Source organism: Falco biarmicus, chromosome 4, assembly GCF_023638135.1.
Source record: "Falco biarmicus isolate bFalBia1 chromosome 4, bFalBia1.pri, whole genome shotgun sequence".
Taxonomy (NCBI): Eukaryota; Metazoa; Chordata; class Aves; order Falconiformes; family Falconidae; genus Falco; species Falco biarmicus.
The window spans coordinates 64,254,275-64,272,108 of NC_079291.1; the positions used below are offsets into that span (position 1 = coordinate 64,254,275).

A 17,834-nucleotide genomic window follows, 5' to 3' on the forward strand; every position below is an offset into this window, starting at 1 on the left:
TCCTGTTGGTGTGAGTATAAATACTTTATTGCTGCTGTGCTGGGATGTGTGGGGCAGCTGGGGGCGGGTGGGGGTGCATGTGCCAGTGACAGGGTGCTGCCCAGAGAAGCAAAGGGGCACAGGGGTGCTATCATGTGTCTGTCCCCCCAGCCGTGTCACTGGCTGTGCCACCAACCCCTGCGGCACTACCGTGCTGGCGGGGACTCATCTGCCCTGCTCCTGCAGCTGCTGCATCCTCAGGATCTGGCACAGAAGTTTCTGCACATCCTCATCCATGTGGCCCTGGGGTGGAGGGGACATTGGGGGGGACGTCAGAGGGGGGACGTCAGAGAGGGGACGTCAGAGAGGGGACGTCAGGGAGTGTCTGTGGCGCATGGCCCACATGCCCCTGGGTTGGCACCTGGATCCAGCCCCTTGCTGCCTCCCGCATGCACGTGGGCACTGACACGTGGCTGGCTGGTGCCCCGCTCCCCCACACCAGTGTCCCAGTTCCCCTACAGCCATGTCCCCATCTCACCTGCACTGCATAGAGCAGGTGGCTCCGGTACAGCTTCACCACCTTGCTGTGTCGCTTTTCTGTCTCCTGCAAGAGAGCGAGTGGGTTTAAGTGTGAGGCTGGGGGCTTGCGGAAGCCCAGAACCCACCAGGTGATGGCCATGAGACCCCCCAGTACCCACCACCAGCTTCTCCTCCAGCGCACGGATCCTGTCCTGGAGCAGAGCAGTGTTGAGGGGCGGCTGCGGTGGTCCCCGGGCCTCAGGGAGGGCATTCAGGGCTTCCTTCAGCCTGAAGACCTCCTTAGAGAGCTCAGTGATCTGCACGGAGCGCGGAGGTTACCGGGACCCCTGAGCCCCGGCTCCACGGGGGTCCCCGGGCAAGGGCAGAGCCGGGGCTTCCTCCCCCCACTCCTCCTGCCCCCACTTTCAGTCTCAGTCTGGGGAGGAAAAAAGGGAACAGCCAGGAGAGCGGCATGTCCGCACGCAGGGGCACGTGCGCATGTGTCCGCGTGTGCACTTACGTGTACAAGCGTGCATTGAAGTGCAGGTGCATGTACATGTATGCACATATAAGCATGTGTGCACATACGTGTCTCCACCCTTCTGCATACACGCATGTAGCTTGCAAGCCTGTCTCCCCTGCGACCCGGCCAGCTCAGCTCACCCGAGCAGCACCCAGGCCGCCGTTTCCCCTCCCAGGAGCCCCTCGCCAACCGCCAGCACCCCCTCCCTGTCCCCCACCTTTCTGTCCCTGTCCTTGACCAGCCGGGCCGAGTCCTCAGCGTGGCTGTGGAGCTCCCGCAGCCGCCGCGCCTCGTCCTGCGCCTCCGCCAGCTGCTTCTGCACAGCGGCCAGGCGATCCTCCGCTGCCTGCCGCTCGCTCTTCATGAAGAGCGCCTGCCGCTGCACGCGGAACACCTCCTCGCACGTCTTCTCGTGCCGCCGCGACAGCTCGCCCAGCTTCTGGGCCAGCGCCGCCGCCTCGGCCTGCAGCCCCGCCTGCGCGGCCTCGTGCTCGCCCCGCGGCACCGCCGCCGCCAGCTCAGCCTCCAGCCGCGCAGCCCTGCGCCCCTTGGCCTCCGCCGCCGCCTCCAGCTGGGCCGCCCGCTCCCGCAGCGCCCGCGCCTGCTCCTCCAGCGCCGCTGTGGCCCGGGCGTGCTCGTCCCGCGGCACCCAGCCCTCCGACTGCGCCTGCCGCAGCCGTGCCAGGGCTTCCTCGTGCTCCTGCCGGCCCACCGGCCGGGCGGCCAGCTGCTCCCGCAGCACGCCCAGCTCAGCCTCCCTGCGGCCCAGCGTCTCCCGCAGCTGCCCCAGCTGGGCTGTCACCTCCTCGTGCTGCCGCACCAGATCGGCCACCCGTCGCTCCAGCACCCCCGGCTCGGGCATGGGGCCACCTGCTGCTCGCCAGTCCCGCGCCTTGGCCTCCAGCTCCCGCCGCAGGGCCTCCGCCTCTGCCTCCGCCCGGCCGCAGCGCTCCAGCAAGGCCTCCCTCTCCCTCGCTGCCTCCTCCAGGGAGGCCGTTGCCTCCACAGACTCCACGCTGGCTTCCAAATGGGTCTGCAGCTCCTTCACCCGCTGCTCCCGCTCCTCCAGCGCCGCCTGCGCCTGCAGCAGGGCTGCCCGGGTCTCCGCCAGCTCAGTGCCGACCTCCTGCTCAGCCGCGGAGGAGGCCTCGGTGTGTGCCCGCAGCTCACCCGGCGCCGCCTTGCTCTCGTCCCTGCTCCAGGCCGGCTCCTTGGCGAGCCTCTGCACCGCGCTCCCCTCCATGACATGCTCCGAGGCACCGCTCCACGCCGCTGGCTGCCCACCGGCTGTGTCCTCCCTCGTGTCCGTGCCCTGCGGCACCTCCAAGCGCTGCGCCCGCAACTGCTCCAGCTCACGTTGGAGGGCTTTGTAGAGGCTGGCGGGCACAACGTCCCCCAGGGTGGACGGGCTGCTCTCATCTCGCTCGTAGTTCTCCAGCACCTGCCGAGGACACAGCGATGCCAGCAGGTGCCAGGGGACGGAGGCAGGGAGGGACAGACGGACAGACAGGGACTTGCCTGTATTTTCTCCCTCAGCTCCTTGTTCTGCATGGTGAGGGACTGCACCTGCCCCTGCAGCGTGGCCAGCAGCTCCTCGGCCGAGGGGCTCAGCGTCTTCTTGGAGAGCAGCAGTTCTGCCCCTGCGGGGCACAGGGCTGTTGGCGCTGCGCCCACCCAAACCCCTGCTCCCCGCTGCAGGGTGCCACCTCCCCACGGGCTGCCAGCCCCACGGCGGCCTCGGGAGGCCGGCAGGGCCCAACCTGGGAACTCAAGCGGGTCTCCCTCCTCGTCCTGCAGTGTCTCGATGTCATAGCTCGTGTTCTCCCTCTCGTTCTAGGGGGGCAGATTAGTGGTCAGCCCCCACACGCCCCAGCCCCTGTTGCTGCCAGCTGCTACCCGCACCCACCTCCAGTGAGGACAAGCGGCTCTGCAGAGCCTCCACCTCCTTGCCCAGCCGCTCCTTCTCTCTATCCCGCACCGCCAGCCGCTCCTCCAGCTGCTGGATCTGTGGGGCAGGACACAAGCACAGGGTCCCCTTAGCTCCCACCAGAGTCCCGATGGCATCCCCAGCACCAGGACCCCTCAGAGAGCTGAGCCCACCCACGACCTCTTCACTGGCCTCACCTGCTTCTCCATGGAGCGCAGGGAGCCCTCGTCCAGCTCTGCCTGCTAGCAGGACACAGAGAGAAAACAGGGAGGAATAAATCCTGTCCTCATCCTTCCCATCCCCTCCGCTCCCTAGGGACATGGTGGCATCTCCCCCATGACGCTGCAGCTGGCCGGTACCTCCCGTCTCTGCTTCTCCTGCTGCTCCAAGCCCCGGATCTTCTGCAAGAACTGTGCCCGCTCCTGCCGCAGCCGCACAATCTCCTCATAGGCATCCCGGTCCTCCTGCAGGGAAGCGGCTCCCAAGCCTTGGTGCCAGGCACCGCCAGTGCCCTCCCCGCTGTCGGCCCCCTCCTGCCCGTCCTCACCAGGGGTCTGTGGCAGGCTGAGCCCAGCCAGGCAGCACTGCCCCCATGGGCAAGCCACACTCCAGGGGTGTGCACGGCACTTTTTCACACCAGAGAGAGAGAAGGAAAGGCTCTGGCAGGGCACAGACCCCCCGGCGCCACACAGCCCCCCAGGAGAGGGGTGCTTGGGGCCTGCAGGGTGGATTGAAAGGGGCTGAGAGCCCCTGCCCTTGCTGACAGTAGGGGCTCGGGGCCTGGGGTGCTGCATGCACCCCAGGAGTGGGGATGAAGCCCCCGTAGCAGCTCAGGTCAGCCTGTGAGCACCACCTCTGCTGCAGGAGCGGGTGAAGCTGGAGTTTGCCTGAGCTTGGCTACCCTGCTCCTGCCAAGCTGGCTGTGGGCATGGAGCTAAGGGGGACCGCCCTCTCACCTGCCCGGGGATGCCCAGGGGAGGCAGAGGGGCTTTCCTCTTCCTTGGGGTGCTGTTCTTCTCCCTGATGGATGACTGGCTAGGTGAAGACGTCTGCAGAGACACCAGGGCAGATAAAGTGGCCTCCCTCCTTCCTGACACATTGTCACCCTGCAGAGCCCCAGGGCTCCTGGGGACCCCCACCCAGCGGCTGGGGCCAGGCCAGCCCTGATGAGGGGTGGGCAGCCAGGCAGGCCCTTACCTGGGATGTCTGCTCAGCTGACTCCTCTTCTGTGGGGCAGAGCGGAAGGAAAGAGAAAGAAATTGGGGAGGTTTAAGGGATCATAGGAGTGGGCACAGCAGGCAGAGCCTGCACAGGTGCAGGGGCACTTCTAAATGTGCTCATGCAGGGATGAGCGCTCAGGGGGAACACACAAGCGCGTGCAGAGGAGAGCACGTGTAGAGGAGAGCACGTGTGTGTACAAGGGGCACACATGCAGACAAATACGAGGATATACATGGATGTGTAATTTCAGGGATGCATACACATGTGCAGACACAGGAAGATCCATGCATACAGACATGCACATGCAGACACACATACATACACACTGGCTGATACACATGCACAATTACACCCCCATGCCTGCAAACACATGTGAATGTGTGTGTGCAAGCATGTGCAGACACTAAGGCAACCCAGGCTCAGCACCACCTCCCAGCCCTCAGCTGGTGACAGCATGGGCAAAGGCACCCCCACCACACGGCAAAAGGGGACATGTGCCCCCAGCCCCGCTCAGCCTCTTCCAGCCGTGGGTCAGACAGCCCTGCCCCAAAGCACCCGAAAGGGTGAAAACGCCCCCGTGGGTCCATCCCCTGCAGACAAGAAGCACCAGGGCGGCACAGCTGCCTTACCGCTGGCCCAGGACCTGCGCTGAGCAGCCTCTTGCAGGAAGTGCTGGATGAGAGCGTTGCCCGTAGCCAGGCTGTAGTGTGTGGCATCGTGACCTGTGGAGTCCACCACGGCCACCCGGGCGCCAGCGTTGACGAGCACCTCCACTGTCTCCACACTGCCATTCTCGCAGGCCAGCATCAAGGCTGTCCTGAGCAGAGTGATGAGACCAGAGGTGAGGGTGCCCATTCCCTCCATCTCCCTGTCCGCCTCCAGTCCCCACCAGTGCAGACTCACCTCCCCTGCAGGTCCTGGCTGTTGACAGCTGCGCCGCGGTGCAGCAGGTACCGGCACAGCTCCGAGTGGCTCATCTTGGCAGCAAGGATCAGCGGTGTGGAGCCATCCTGGGCAGAAGCAGGTTGGGTGAGGGTGTGCAGACAAGGTTCAGATCCCGCTGTGGGGCACCCCGCTCCCCTTACCTCCCCAATTTCCACATCCCACTCCATGCCATTTCACCCCAGGAACTGCCAGCTGCTGCCTTCCACCACAGAAGCTGCTGCGTCCCAAAGGCAGCCCCAGCCCAGCCCCCTGCTGCTCTGCACGGCACAGCAGGGCAAGGAGCAGAGGGATCTCACCTTGTCCTTGATGTTCAAGGGAGCCTTGAAATCGCAGAGGATCTCTGAGCACGAGATGCAGCCACTGACCGCTGGGAGAAGGACAGAAGCTGAGCGCTCTGCCTCCCATGGGGACACGAGCAGGACAGGGCTGGCGCTGTCCCTACTCACCTGCGTGGTGCAGTGCTGTTCGGCCACTGCCATCAGCTACGTCCACAGGGCAGGAGGCCTGAGGGAGAGAACCTGGGTTACAGGAAGGTAAGGGACAAGACAGACAGACTGCTCAAGTGGACGTGTCTCCTTGGTATTATTGGAGGGCCGAGCAGGTGCCAGGCAGCACCACACAGTGCCGGGCAGAGCCAGGAACCACCATGCCAACCACCACCACTGAAAGGGAGTTCAAGGACAGAGAGGACACCCGGCTGGCACAGCACTCGCCCTCCCTCACAGCACCATGCTCCCAGCCCCGGTACCTGCAGCAGCTTGCTGACGCACTGTGGGTGGCCATGCTTGGACGCCAGATGCAGGGCAGTGTAACCTGGGGAGCGGGACAGACAGGCGGGTCAGAGAAATGGGCTTGTGACAGAGGCCACCTGTTGGGTGACAGCTGGGCAGATGGGCACACAAGAGGATCTGCTGGACTGGGGCTAAACAGAAGGGGACATCCCCAGGAGCACCATCGGTCAGTGCTTGAGTCCCCGTAGGAAGCTGAGACAATTTATAGCCCCTGCAGGGGTGGCCGTCACCTCTGTCCCCTCAGCCTCAACACCTGCCAGCAGAGTGGGGACAACCAGGGAGCACCAGTGGCCCTGGGTGCCCATGGCGTTAGCCAGGGGCGTGCGGCAGCCGTGCCCTCACCCGAGCTATCCTTGGTCATGGCATCCACGCCGTGAGCCAGCATGGCTTCGAGGCAGTCCACGTTGCCCCGCATGGCGGCCAGGTGGAACCTGCAGCAAGACCAGGGGCTGTTTCACTCACATCCCTGGCCCCCAGCCCTGTGTCCCCAGCGTGCCAGGGACTGGGTCAGCACTCACGCGGATTTGCCCTCCGAGTCCAGCTTGGTGGGGACCAGGCCCTTACGGACGAGGAGAGATGTCACCCTCCCGGCATCGTTGTAGTCCACAGCTTGCAGAAGCTTCTCATCGTTCTTGGTCCAGTCCTGGCTCTGCAATGAAGCCGAGAGGAGGCTGTGTTGGGCATGCTGTCCCCAGGGACTGGCACGGTGCTGGGCTGGGCTTGGGTGCCTGTCCTCACCCCCATCCCTGCTATCTTCCTCCCTTCCCGATCCCTTGGGGTGGCCATCTCTGGACCAACCCCCTTCCCAGGTGCTGTGGCGTCTGGCCCCCAGTATGGAGGGTTTAGCTGGGACAGGTGACTGGGATGAGGATCCCCTTCACCCTGCCTCCAGTTTGCAGCTCACAGAAGATTTACAGAGCTGCCCCGGTTTAGCTGTGGGTGGGCCAGGCTGTGAACAGTCAGGATCTGGGAATGAGCTGACACTGCCTGGTTGCCCCTGCCCCAGGGTTTGCCCCCGCCATCCCAGTGACCCCACTGCTAAACACAGCCAGCACCCAGGAGGTGCCTGAGCCCCATCCCTGCCCAGGTTTCCCCACTGAGCCCGTTCCCAGCCCTGCCTCGGTCCCCACCAAGGAAGGGACCAAGCCAAGGCTAGCACAGCTGGCAGTGACAGCAGGTCCCCTGGGATGGCTCCAGCCTCCCTGGGATATACAGGGCACAATGCTGTCCCCACCACTGCACAGGACTGGGGCTGGATGGGGGCTTATTGACCCAGTGGTCCTGCACATCCCCGTCCCGAGGGAGTGACCTGCAGCGGGACAGGACCAGCATGGGAAGCCCTGTGTTCACCCCACAGCCCGTGATGACAACCCGGAGCTCACTGCAGTCAGGGCAGCAGGAAATGGATGTCACCTTTTGGGAGCTGCTTGCATCCAGCCTTGCACCAGCCTGCTGCCCAATGCTAGCCACAGGACCCGTGCCACTGTGCCCACCTGGTGCCCCTGCCAGCCCCTCCAGCCCTGCGGGGGGCAAGGGACCCCATCCAGGGGTGGGGAATAAACCAGTCTCCCAGGATTACTGGGCAAACTGGGAGGGTGGTGCCTGCTCCCCCGCCCCCCGCCCCTTGTCATGCAAAGACAAAGCAGGCTGGAGAAGAGGCAGCTGAGCCCTGGGATGGAGATGGAGGGGGTCCAGGTGGGTGGGAGTGACATGGCTTACCCCGGAGGACGTGACCAAAGGGGACCGGAGATGGAGGGCAGGGACGTACCGCGAAGGAGGCAGCAGCACAGAGGCAGATCTGCTTCATGGTGTTGAGGAAGAGGTGGCGGGCAGCCATGCATCCCTTGCCCCCCGCCTGGGCGAGGGCAGGCTGGGGCTCCAGGCCGTGGACCCCAAACCCCAGCTCGGTCCAGCATCGCTGCCTGGGTGGGGGCCGGGTCCTGCCGCAGTAGGAGCCAGGATCCGCCTCCCTCCATCCCTCAGTCCCTCCTTCTTTCTCTCCTTCCCTCCCTCCCCAGCATCCAGAGCTCCAGGCATCCCTGCATCCCTGCCATGGAGCAGGTACCAAGGTCCCAGTCAGGGAGCAGCACCCAGGCTGGTCCCAGTTAAAATGGGAGGGGCTGGGCGGGGGGGGCAACTTTCCCACCCCATGCTCAAAGTGAGGCAGCAATGCACCCCCAAACAAAGCGGATGTGCATCCTCCTGCCAGATCCAGCTCCTCGAGGAGGGGGACATGGGACCCCCTGCACTGCCCTGGGGGGCACAGACTTACCTCCCACCACAGCCCTGGGGCCAAGGGAGGGGCAGGACCCCCTGCCTGTGTCTCAGGGGCTCAGCAAACCCCCCTCAAGGATGGGACCCCAAAATGCAAAGGGTCTCTGGGCAGCTGTCCTGGAAGAGCCCTGGGGGTGGCAGGACAGCCGGAGCCCCTCCCCGCTCCCCACTCACAGCAATGTCCAGGGCAGTGTGGGGAAACTGAGGCACAGAGCACCCTGAGCAGGGCAGGCCTGCAGACTCCACAATGGAGGGCTTGAACCTGTGTCCACATGTCCCCAACCATGTGTCCCCAGTGCACACATCTGCCCGGTGCTGCTACGGGCCCTGGGGACAGCACTGTCACCCTCTGCCCTGCGTGGAGGATGGTGAGAGCCTGCGGCCCCGTGCCAGGCTGGTGCTGAATAATTGAGGAGCATCAACATGCTGGTTCTACTGGCGGTGGCAGCTGGAAAGCTGGCAGCCGTCCCCAGGAGCGGGACAGGGAGGGGACCTGGGACCTGCTTCCTTCTCGCTGCTGATGCCTTTATTCCTTTGCTTTGCCCCACTCCCAACAATGGCCCTGGGAGCACCCTTGGGTACACCGGGAGCTCAATCCCACCAGCCAGGGTTGCACTGCCAACGTCCATGGGGATGCTGTCCCCACAGTGAGCAGCCATCTCACATCCTGGGGATGACCCCCATGTCCTTACGTCCCTGTGAAACTTGGAGCATGCCAGAGCAGGTCCTCATGTCCCTGTGAAACTTGGGTCATCCCAGGACACGTCTCCATGGACATCCTGGGGCAGGTCCCCATGGACATCCCGGGACAGGGTCCCATGTCCTTGTGCAACCTGGATCATCCTGGGGCAGGTCCCCAAGGACATCCCAGGCCAGGTCCCCATGTCCTTGTGCAACCTGGACCATCCCCGGGCAGGTCCCCACAGATACCCAGGGCAGGTCCCCACGTCCCCATGTCCCTGGGGATGGCACTCACGTCAGCCTTCTTGAACTTGGCCTTCAGGCTCTTCATGGCAGCCCCAGCCCCGTGGCACCTGGATGGGGGATGGCTGTGCTCGAGGGTCTCTCCCCCACTGCTCCAGGCCCAGGCGCCCCCAGCCCTGCTGCTCCAGTGCCCCGGCGGCTGCCGCAGCGCCCAGCGCGGGGGGGCCGCAGGAGTTGGGTTACGGCTGCGGTTACAGCTGGCAGCGCTGGGCAGCCGGGGGGGGGGCTCGGGACACACACACACACACACACAAACCCCATCTGGGGAGGGGGCTGCTTGCACCCCTCCAACACCCAGGGGCAGGGAGGCGAGGGGCCATGGCTGGCGGGGCCAGGCCCGGAGGGGGAGTGGGGGGGTCTGAGGGCAGCAAGGCCGGGCTCCGTGGGCCTCTGGGGTGTCTGGGGCTGCGGGTAGTGCGGGGCAGGGCTGGGCTGGGCTGGGCCCTGACGAGCTGGGACCCCCTGCCCCGGCCTGGGACCCCCTGCCCCGGCCTGGGACCCCCTGCCCCGGCCTGGGACCCTACGCCCTGGCCTGGCGCTTCCTACCCTGGCCTGGCACCTCAGCCCCAGCCTGAGATCCCCTGCCCCGGCCTGGCACCTCCTGGCCCTACCAGCACCCCCTGCCCTGCCCTGTCCTGTCACCCCCCGCCCCGGGGGTCCCGGCTGAGGATTCAGCACGGTGAGGGCAGCAGCCCCCGCCCTTCTCGCCCGGCACAAAGATGGCGGCGGCGGCGCCGTCCCCCGGGCGTGCCCGTCCGTGCGCCCCGCCCCGGCGCGTCGCTGCGCGCTTCCGCCCGGCCGCGGGGCTGGCAACAATGCGCGCTCCGGCGGCCGCGGCGGGCCATGGCGGTCAATTACGCGGCCGGGCTCTCGCCCTACTCGGACAAGGGCAAGTGCGGCCTCCCCGAGGTGAGCGCGGCGCGGCCGGGCCCTCCCGCGGCCTGGCGGGTTCCCATGGCAACCGCGCCCTCGGCCCCGTGGGTGGCTGCCGTGGGGAGCCCGGCGCCAGGGCCCCTTTGTGTGTCCCCCGGCCCACGGCTGCCCCCACGAGTCCCCCGCGGCCCACGGCTCCCTGCGTGTGTCCCACCCCCCAGCCCCACGGCTCCCTCCGTGTCCCGTCCCGTCCCCCACAGCTCTCTCCCATTCCCCCCAGACCCACGGCTCCCTCCGTGTCCCGTCCCGTCCCCCACAGCTCTCTCCCATTCCCCCCAGCCCCACGGCTCCCTCCGTGTCCCGTCCCGGCCCCCACAGCTCTCTCCCATCCCCCCCAGCCCCACAGCTCCCTCCCTCCACGCCTGGCACTACCCCCCTGCTTTGTGCCCCCACCCCGGGGCTCCCAGCCCTGTGGGGACCCCCTGTATTCCCCAGCGGGGATCCCAGAAGGTGGGTGTGAGGGGCCTGCCCAGGCACTGCGGGGTGATCCCAGCCCTGTGCCCCCAGCAGTATTTGGGAAGCTTAAAACAGGTTTTGAGGTGAGGGGACAGGGACATGCAGGGGCCTGTCCTCAGTCCCTCTCCCCAGGAGACCGGGCTGGAGAAGCTTCTCGCAGAAGCGAAATCCTGTGCCCACACCAGAAGGCTGGGTGGGTGCGCGGTCCCACCTAGCCACAGCACTCCTGTGTCCCCCACCTTCCTGGCTTCCCACGCAGCTCGCCGTCCCTCAGCGCTGGCCTGCCTGCAGGGCTGGTGGCCGTGCTGGTGACAGCTGGAGCTGAGCACACGCGGGGTGGCACCGGGTTCACGCCTGCCCTCCCGCTGCCCGGCGGTGCCCTGGAGCCCAGCCACTTCTCGGGGTATCAGCTGCCTGTCAGCGAGAGCAATAAATACCCCTGTCTGCCTTAGGTGTTTTAAGCCCTTACCCTGCATGGAGATGTTTATACAACACAGTTTCTCTCTGATTAAATGCTTTTGTTGTTAAGGAATGCAAAATCTTCTTTCCTTTGGATAAAAAAAAATGTGGTTTACTGGGTCTTTGCACCAGGAGGGGTGTAGTTGGATCTATCCCTGCACCTCTCCATTCCTGTGGTGGTTTGTCTTTTCTTGCTCAGATTTTTGACCCCCCGGAGGAAGTGGAGAGGAAGGTGCAGGAGCTGGCAGACTTGATCAGGAGTTCCTCCAATGTGGTGTTTCACACGGGGGCTGGGATCAGCACTGCCTCGGGGATTCCCGACTTCAGGTAAGGGCAGTGGACTGCAGGTGAGGGGTTGGGGGGATGGTGCCTCCTTCAAGTCCATCTCACACCTTGTAAAGCTCTGGACTGTTTCCCCTGCCAGACCTGCTCCATCCCTCCTCTCCGGTCCTGGATCCAGTTGAAAATACCCTCTCCCTCTTGCACACCCGTTTGAGGTTAAGCCACGCCCACAGAAGCCCTGTGGGCACCCTGCTTGCATCAACGACAAAAATCGCCGGTGATCCACAACCTTCATTTAGTGGTGCCCTGCTCATCCTCCTCCCCTGATAGGGCTTGTGCTGCGTTTACAACTGTGTTTACAACTGTCATCTTGGAGCCCGGGCTGTCAGTTCTCGCTCTTTCTGTCCCTGTTCCTGCAGGGGCCCCAATGGTGTCTGGACTATGGAAGAGAAGGGGCTCTCCCCAAAATTCGACACCACCTTTGAGAATGCCAGGCCCTCCAAGACTCACATGGCATTACTGGGGCTGCAGAGAGTTGGCATCCTGAAATTCCTGGTCAGCCAGAATGTGGACGGCCTTCACGTGCGTTCAGGATTCCCACGGTACTGCCCCTCCCGCCCTGTCTCCACGTCCCTCATGCTTTTCCCTGCCACTGCCACGTGGCTGTTCTCGCTGCCTGATCAGCGTGGCCTTGCAGGCAGGCGTTTGGTGCTGGGTGTTGATTTCCAAGGCTGGCTTGGAAGCTCTCCCCCACATCTGGTGTGGGGAGCGGAAACTGGAAGGGGTACATGAACTAGACTGAATGTAGAGAAGTTATTTTAGTAATTCAGAGGGTGATCAAATAAAGTCAGCCCCAGTTGATGCTCTCTAGAAGTACACCCAGAAGCCATTTGTTCACAAGAAAAACAAACAGGTCATGGTTTGGGCCATCGCATGTTGCCACCCATCAGCTGTGTAGCTGTGGCTGTCGGTGCTGCTGTGAGCAGCCTGGCTGCGCTGCATGGCTGCCTGGGAGATCGTGGCCCAGGGAGTGAGACGTCAGCTTCAGTTAGGGCACATGCTCCTGGGAACTGGGCTCAGAGCTGCGCTCAGAGCACACGATCCTTTCCACTGCCTCTGCACCCATCCAGAGGGGTGAAGGGACAGGAGGGAGGATGAGAGGCTCTGAAGTTGCTCCTGCTGCTCGCAGAGATGCCTCTTGACCCGTTTTACCCGCGTAGCTAGAGCTGTCTCAGAGCACTGGATCTTGTGCTATTTTACAGTTTGCTTAAATTTAATTTCTTGAGAGAAAATAAAGGCAGTGCTGCCCCAGTGATGGAACAATGCCTGGGCCAAAGATGGCCTCAAAAGTATTTTGCCTCACGATAAATTTGCAAAACTGCAGGGGCAGCAAGACGTAGAGAGGGTCCCGCGGTTGGAACTGGTCTGACTTACCGGCTGTGGTCTCTGATTTTCTCGCCCGCTGCGATGAGGGTCAGGGATCCTGCGTGGCTGTTTCCTCTGCAGGGAGCTGTGACGTGTGGGAGCCGAGGGTACAAGATCTCCGCTCCCCGTATGGGTGGGGTCTGAAGCACATTTAGCAGCACAGCTGCCATTTCAAAGATGTCCTTGAAGGAACCTGCCTTTCCATTAGTGCTTGTGGCAACAGGCTCTTTTCCCTTCAAGGAACTTCAGCCTGTTATAAAACCCATTTCCAGCACTTAAGACCAGTGAGCAATTGTTTTGTGAGGCAAACTGCTTGGAGCTGCCTGGAAAGGAATGGGGAGAGCAGCTGAATTCAAGTGAAAAAATAAAATGAAGGGAGTTGGGATGAGAACAAGGAGCATGAGTGGGACCTCAGAGAAGATGTCTCATGAATGTCTTCCGCCATCACTGGCTGAGCAGAGAGCTGCCTCCAGGAGGTGCTTCATAAACAGCCCCGAGTCCTGGTTCCTGCTCCTAGCACCGCGTTTGCCTTTTTAAACTAAAGAACCATGGGAAAAAGAATAGGAAATTCTGACCAGAACTCAGCTGTGCTCCCTGCAGCCTTGTGCTGCTGGCTCCCGCTGTGGTTTAGCACAGCTCTTCTGCCTAAGCAAAGCACGTGCTTAAGTAAGCGTTGCAGAACTGGGGCCAAAATAGGGGCAATCAAGTCCGTCCTGTCTTCATCCACCCTGGAGGAGGCTCCCGGTTGCTGTGGGGCTTGCAGGAACGTGGGGAGAGTATGGCCTTGTTTTCCTCTAGCTTCTGCACTTTGAGGCTTGCACTGAGCTTGAGGGGAGTTTTAGTCACAAGTGGCAGGGGGCTGGAACCGTGCGAGGACATAGGGGAATGCTGAGTGCTGAGAGAAGTGAATATCCAGGTTACTACTGAGTGCAGAGATTTGAGGCTGGATCAGATCAGAGGAGGGGCTAGAATTGGTGCTGCAGATGGAAGCATTTAAAATTAAAAAACCAGGACATGCTGTCCCTCTCCTTAGTCCCAGTTGCAGTGGTTATAGTGTAGCGCTTTTGTGATGGGAGATAAAACCACGGTGCAGAAGGCTCTCAGCAGGATCTGAACACATCCTTGGGGTCTCCCCTGCCCCACAAGAAGGACAGCTCTGCCCAAACTCCCTTTGAGCGACCTTTTTTGCATGAAATGCACAAAGCGGTGCTCAGTGTGCCATAGTTCTGCCAGCGCCTGCTTGCCCTGCATGTGATGGCCATGCTTGGCACAGGGAAGCCCCCACACTTGGTGGCTGAATGAACAGCCTTCTCTGCCGGGCCAGCTGCCCCCCTGCAGCACGGCCAGGTTGTTCTGTGGCACCCAGTGCCTGCCTGATGTTGGTGCCTCGCTCCGATGCAGCCCTGTTTGTGTCTAACTAATATAATTCCCCCCCGGTGCTGACCCTGTGCTGGGGCACTGTCCCCAGGCCATGGCAGAGGGTCCCTGCCACCCCACCTGTGGTGGTCTGGCAGGTCTGACCTAGCTGAGCTGGGAAGCGGGGAAGCCCCGGAGGTGCAGGAGCTCCTGGTGAGGAGGGGGGCTGGGGCAGCTTTCTCTGTCACCCCAGGGCTCTCCACCCTTCCCCAGCTCACCTCTCCTGTTTCTCCCGCAGGGACAAATTGGCTGAGCTCCACGGGAACATGTTTGTGGAAGAGTGTGTGAAATGCGGCAAGTACGTGAGCCCTGAGCCTGGGGAGGATGGCAGTGGGGTGGGGACTTCATTGCTGTCCCCGGGGAGCCCTGGAGGCCCTGCACATGCCATGGGGCTGTGTGCATGGGGTCACAGACAGATCTGGCCGTCTGAATCGTAAACCCTGTCAAACGGTGGGAGATGAATATTCTGGGAAATCTCTGTTGCCTGGGAGGCCCTTGGCAAATCCTGCTGGCCGTGGCAAGGCAGCTGTGCCAGCAGGGCTGCCTGCAGCAGGGTCTGTACCTGCCAGCTGGAGAGGAGGTTGCTACAAGCTGGGTTTGCCATCCTGGTCTGTGGCAGACCCCTGGGGCTGTCGCTCAGAGCTGCTGTCCACAGCACCTGGTTAGAGGCGCAGGCAGGGATCGGTGGAGAACTGAGGTGCCTCTGTCATTGCTTGTGTCTCTGAGCCACCGCCTGCTCCTCCAGTGTGGCCTGTGTGGCGTGAGGTGTGCCACATCACGGGGGGCCTCTCACAATGGGTGCCACCTCCCTGCGTGTTTGGCCCCGGATGGCACCGTCTCTTTTGCAGGCAGTACGTGCGGGACGCAGTCGTGGGCAGCATGGGGCTGAAGCCAACGGGCAGGCTGTGCAGCGTCACCAAAGCCCGGGGGCTGCGGGCCTGCAGGTATGGCTGCTGGGGTGCAGGGCTGGGGCTCCCGAGGGGATGTGGGGTGGCGGGGGGACCCTTCACCCGAGCGAGTGACTCTGGTCACAGACGTGGCTTTGCAGGGCTGGGCCGACAATGCCTCTGGTTGAGGTGAAGAAGCAGAGGGTGTAGGGGGGATCTCCAAAGCCCAGATGGGAAGCCAGCACCCATGTCTTCAAGGAGTCCCAGCCTCCTTGGCAGGGGGTCTCCCACCGATAACTGAGCATGTCCCAGTGCTGGAGAATGCCCTGCTGTGGGATGGCAGCTCTAGAGAGCGAGCCCCTTCCCCTCCAGAAGGATGCGGCCGCTGTGCTGCCTTGCTGCTGCTTTGCCCTTGGTAGGGAAGCGTAAATAGCATTTCCAGCTCTGCAGCTGGAGGTACCCCGAGGTGATCCGGCATCCAGACACGCTCCACAGGCCCCGTGTGCTTCCTCAGCCAGGCTCACCGGGCCCAGCGCAGCTGCTTTCCGCAGCCAGGCTGGCTGCAGAGCCGGCACAGCAGAGCTGGGGGCTGCGGGCGGTGGAGCAGAGCTCTCCTGGCTCAGCTCTGATGCTGGGGAGTGAAAGCTGCATCCCAGCTCTGAACCAGGGCAGCGAGACAGCTGGGGCTTTGGTGGCATCACAGCACCAGCCACAAAATCCCTCGTGCAGATGAAGTCTGTGCCCTCGCCTGCCGGCGAGTCCTCTCAGCTCGTCTGGGCTCACTCTGTCCCTTCACAGTGCAGGGCCAGGGAGGGTGGGACAGGATCTGGGTCGCTGTCCCCTCTGGCAGGGCGGCTCTGCTGGCTGTTCCTGCCTGGCAGGAGAAGCTGCAGTCCCTATGCGTGTTTTCTAGAGGGAAGTTAAGAGACACCATTCTGGACTGGGAGGATTCCCTGCCTGACCGCGACCTTACGCTGGCGGATGAAGCCTGCAGGTACTGTGCTTGGGCTCTTCGTGCCGTGGGTGCTGCAGACACCTGTGGCTGGTGGTGCCACAGGAGGCTGCCGGGGCTGCCTGTCCTCTGCCTGCACCATGGGGGACCTTGGGCTGGCCTTGCCTGGCGTTGGTAGTCGTGTTCTGTGCCTCGCAGCCGTGAGGCTGTACTCACGGAACAGCAGTGCCCAGCTCTCTCCTCAGAAAGCGGCTGAGGGAAACCGCAGCAAATTCTGGCCACAGCTTTGCTTCCCAGCTGCTTGTAGAGTCCACACTGGAACAGGGTGGGAGAAGCAGTCTGCAAACAGCCACGGCTTTTTCTCTGGCCTGGATGTTTTGTCTCCTCCCTACAGGAAAGCTGATCTCTCCATCACCCTGGGGACCTCTCTGCAGATCAAACCCAGCGGCAACCTCCCGCTGATCACGAAGAAGAGAGGAGGGAAGCTGGTCATAGTCAATCTACAAGCAACCAAACACGTGAGTGTCCTTGCCGTTCTGTGCTGCTGCTTTCCCCTCGCGTCCCTTGTTTCGGCCCCATCCCAGGTTAGTCCCCGTGCATCGTCCCCTCCCAGGCGGCCAGGTAGAAGAGTGGCCTCGCTTAGCAAACAGGCTGGGCTTCCCTTGCTGGAGAGTTTAAACCTGCAGCTCCCAATAAACACTGAGAAACGGAAGGTAAATCTCAAGAGCAGAATAAAAACAGCCCAAAGCCTGATGTATCTTCCAGTGAATTACAGCCCGATGAAGTAACTGCACACACATAACCTGTGCTGCGAGGGAGAGGAGTTCGGTTCGTGTTCGGCCCTGGTTTTGGTGCCGTTGTCCAAAGTCTTTCAAACAACCGGTGCTGGGGGGTACCTGGGATGGCATTAGAGCTCCCTTATCCCTGTCCCACCCTGTCCTGGGCTCATAGCCTGGCTCTGCATCCACGTCCCAATCTCAGGGCTGTGTTTTAAGGTGTGACTGCCTGCCCGCACCCTGACGGAGCCCTGTCAGCCTGCCGTGCAGCTGGGGTCAGTTCGTGTTCCACCAGGGATGATGTCTCAGGGACTGGAGCCCGCGTGCAGCTGAGGCATCACCCTGTCCCCGTGCACTCCCTGGGAGGGGACGTTTGTACCCGCACACTATGTTTGTCCCTAACGCCGTGCTTGCCCTCGCTTGCCCCAGGACAGACAGGCCGACCTGCGCATCCACGCCTACGTCGACGATGTCATGACGAAGCTGATGAAGCACTTGGGGCTGGAGGTCCCGGAGTGGACGGGGCCAGTGGTGGTGGAAACCGCTGAGCTCACCAAGCCCGAACAGCTCTTCAAATTTGACCCTGGGGCCCGCAGGCTGCTGAAGGAGGAGCACAATGGCATGGAAGGGCTGTGCCCTGACCTTGGGACCACACTGGTGGAGCACCGTGACAGTCTGAAGCAGGAGTGTCCCAGCCCAGACACAGGGCCAACGACGGTGAAGAAGATGAAGGTGGAGCCTCTCCTCACCTGACCCAGGCTGTTCCCTGTCTGTCTAGACACTCATTTGTGCCGCTTTTCCTACCGACTTTTTTTTTATACCCTTAAACATTGTCCCTTTTTTTATGTAAGTATTAAATACACTTGAATCGCATGTGTTGGGGCAGCTGCACCCACTGGCGCAGGAAGGGTGCTGCCTGCTTGAACCATACCCAGCAACTCGTTCCTTCTCTGCAAGGAGATGCTGGTGGGGCCCAGCTACGTCCCACAGAGCTCGGGGGGCAGAGGGACAGGGGTGCTGGTGCCAGGGCAGTGACAGCGGGGATCGTTGGGGCAGCTGATGCCATCTCAAATGAAGCTGGGGCC

The 17,834-nt window shown here is 62.6% G+C and overlaps 2 protein-coding genes across 4 annotated transcripts; one reads left to right on the plus strand and one right to left on the minus strand.

Annotated features, from left to right (window-relative positions):
• Nucleotides 1–9: 9 nt before the first annotated feature.
• ANKRD24 (ankyrin repeat domain 24) lies at nt 10–9,830 on the minus strand. Of its 3 annotated transcripts, none has more exons than XM_056336742.1 (19): nt 9,156–9,830; nt 6,424–6,554; nt 6,248–6,336; nt 5,863–5,927; nt 5,561–5,618; nt 5,411–5,481; nt 5,073–5,179; nt 4,799–4,986; nt 4,146–4,174; nt 3,905–3,997; nt 3,308–3,412; nt 3,146–3,190; nt 2,928–3,026; nt 2,782–2,854; nt 2,540–2,661; nt 1,239–2,462; nt 678–815; nt 518–583; nt 10–282 (listed from the first exon to the last, which is right to left on the minus strand). In XM_056336742.1, the coding sequence occupies exons 1-19, from the start codon at nt 9,189–9,191 to the stop codon at nt 205–207; spliced, it is 2,817 nt and encodes a 938-aa protein (XP_056192717.1). In that variant the 5' UTR covers nt 9,192–9,830; the 3' UTR covers nt 10–204. The 3 variants fall into 3 exon arrangements, with proteins under 3 accessions (XP_056192717.1, XP_056192716.1, XP_056192715.1); XM_056336741.1 differs by having other exon boundaries at nt 3,146–3,187; nt 7,674–9,830; XM_056336740.1 differs by having other exon boundaries at nt 7,674–9,830.
• Nucleotides 9,831–9,924: 94 nt separating this feature from the next.
• Nucleotides 9,925–17,622, plus strand: SIRT6 (sirtuin 6). Its single transcript, XM_056336744.1, has 8 exons — nt 9,925–10,072; nt 11,211–11,338; nt 11,713–11,895; nt 14,373–14,432; nt 14,983–15,078; nt 15,935–16,015; nt 16,368–16,491; nt 17,179–17,622. The coding sequence occupies exons 1-8, from the start codon at nt 10,007–10,009 to the stop codon at nt 17,500–17,502; spliced, it is 1,062 nt and encodes a 353-aa protein (XP_056192719.1). The 5' UTR covers nt 9,925–10,006; the 3' UTR covers nt 17,503–17,622.
• Nucleotides 17,623–17,834: the final 212 nt, after the last annotated feature.

Coding starts and splice junctions, on each gene's coding strand:
- SIRT6 (XM_056336744.1), top strand. CDS start 10,007: ATGGCGGTCAATTACGCGGCCGGGCTCTCGCCCTACTCGGACAAGGGC. Junction 10,073..11,210: donor GCAAGTGCGGCCTCCCCGAG/GTGAGCGCGGCG, acceptor TTTCTTGCTCAG/ATTTTTGACCCCCCGGAGGA. Junction 11,339..11,712: donor TCGGGGATTCCCGACTTCAG/GTAAGGGCAGTG, acceptor CTGTTCCTGCAG/GGGCCCCAATGGTGTCTGGA.
- ANKRD24 (XM_056336740.1), bottom strand. CDS start 7,742: ATGGCTGCCCGCCACCTCTTCCTCAACACCATGAAGCAGATCTGCCTC. Junction 5,928..6,247: donor CATGACCAAGGATAGCTCGG/GTGAGGGCACGG, acceptor CCCGCTCCCCAG/GTTACACTGCCCTGCATCTG. Junction 816..1,238: donor TCAAGGACAGGGACAGAAAG/GTGGGGGACAGG, acceptor CGCTCCGTGCAG/ATCACTGAGCTCTCTAAGGA.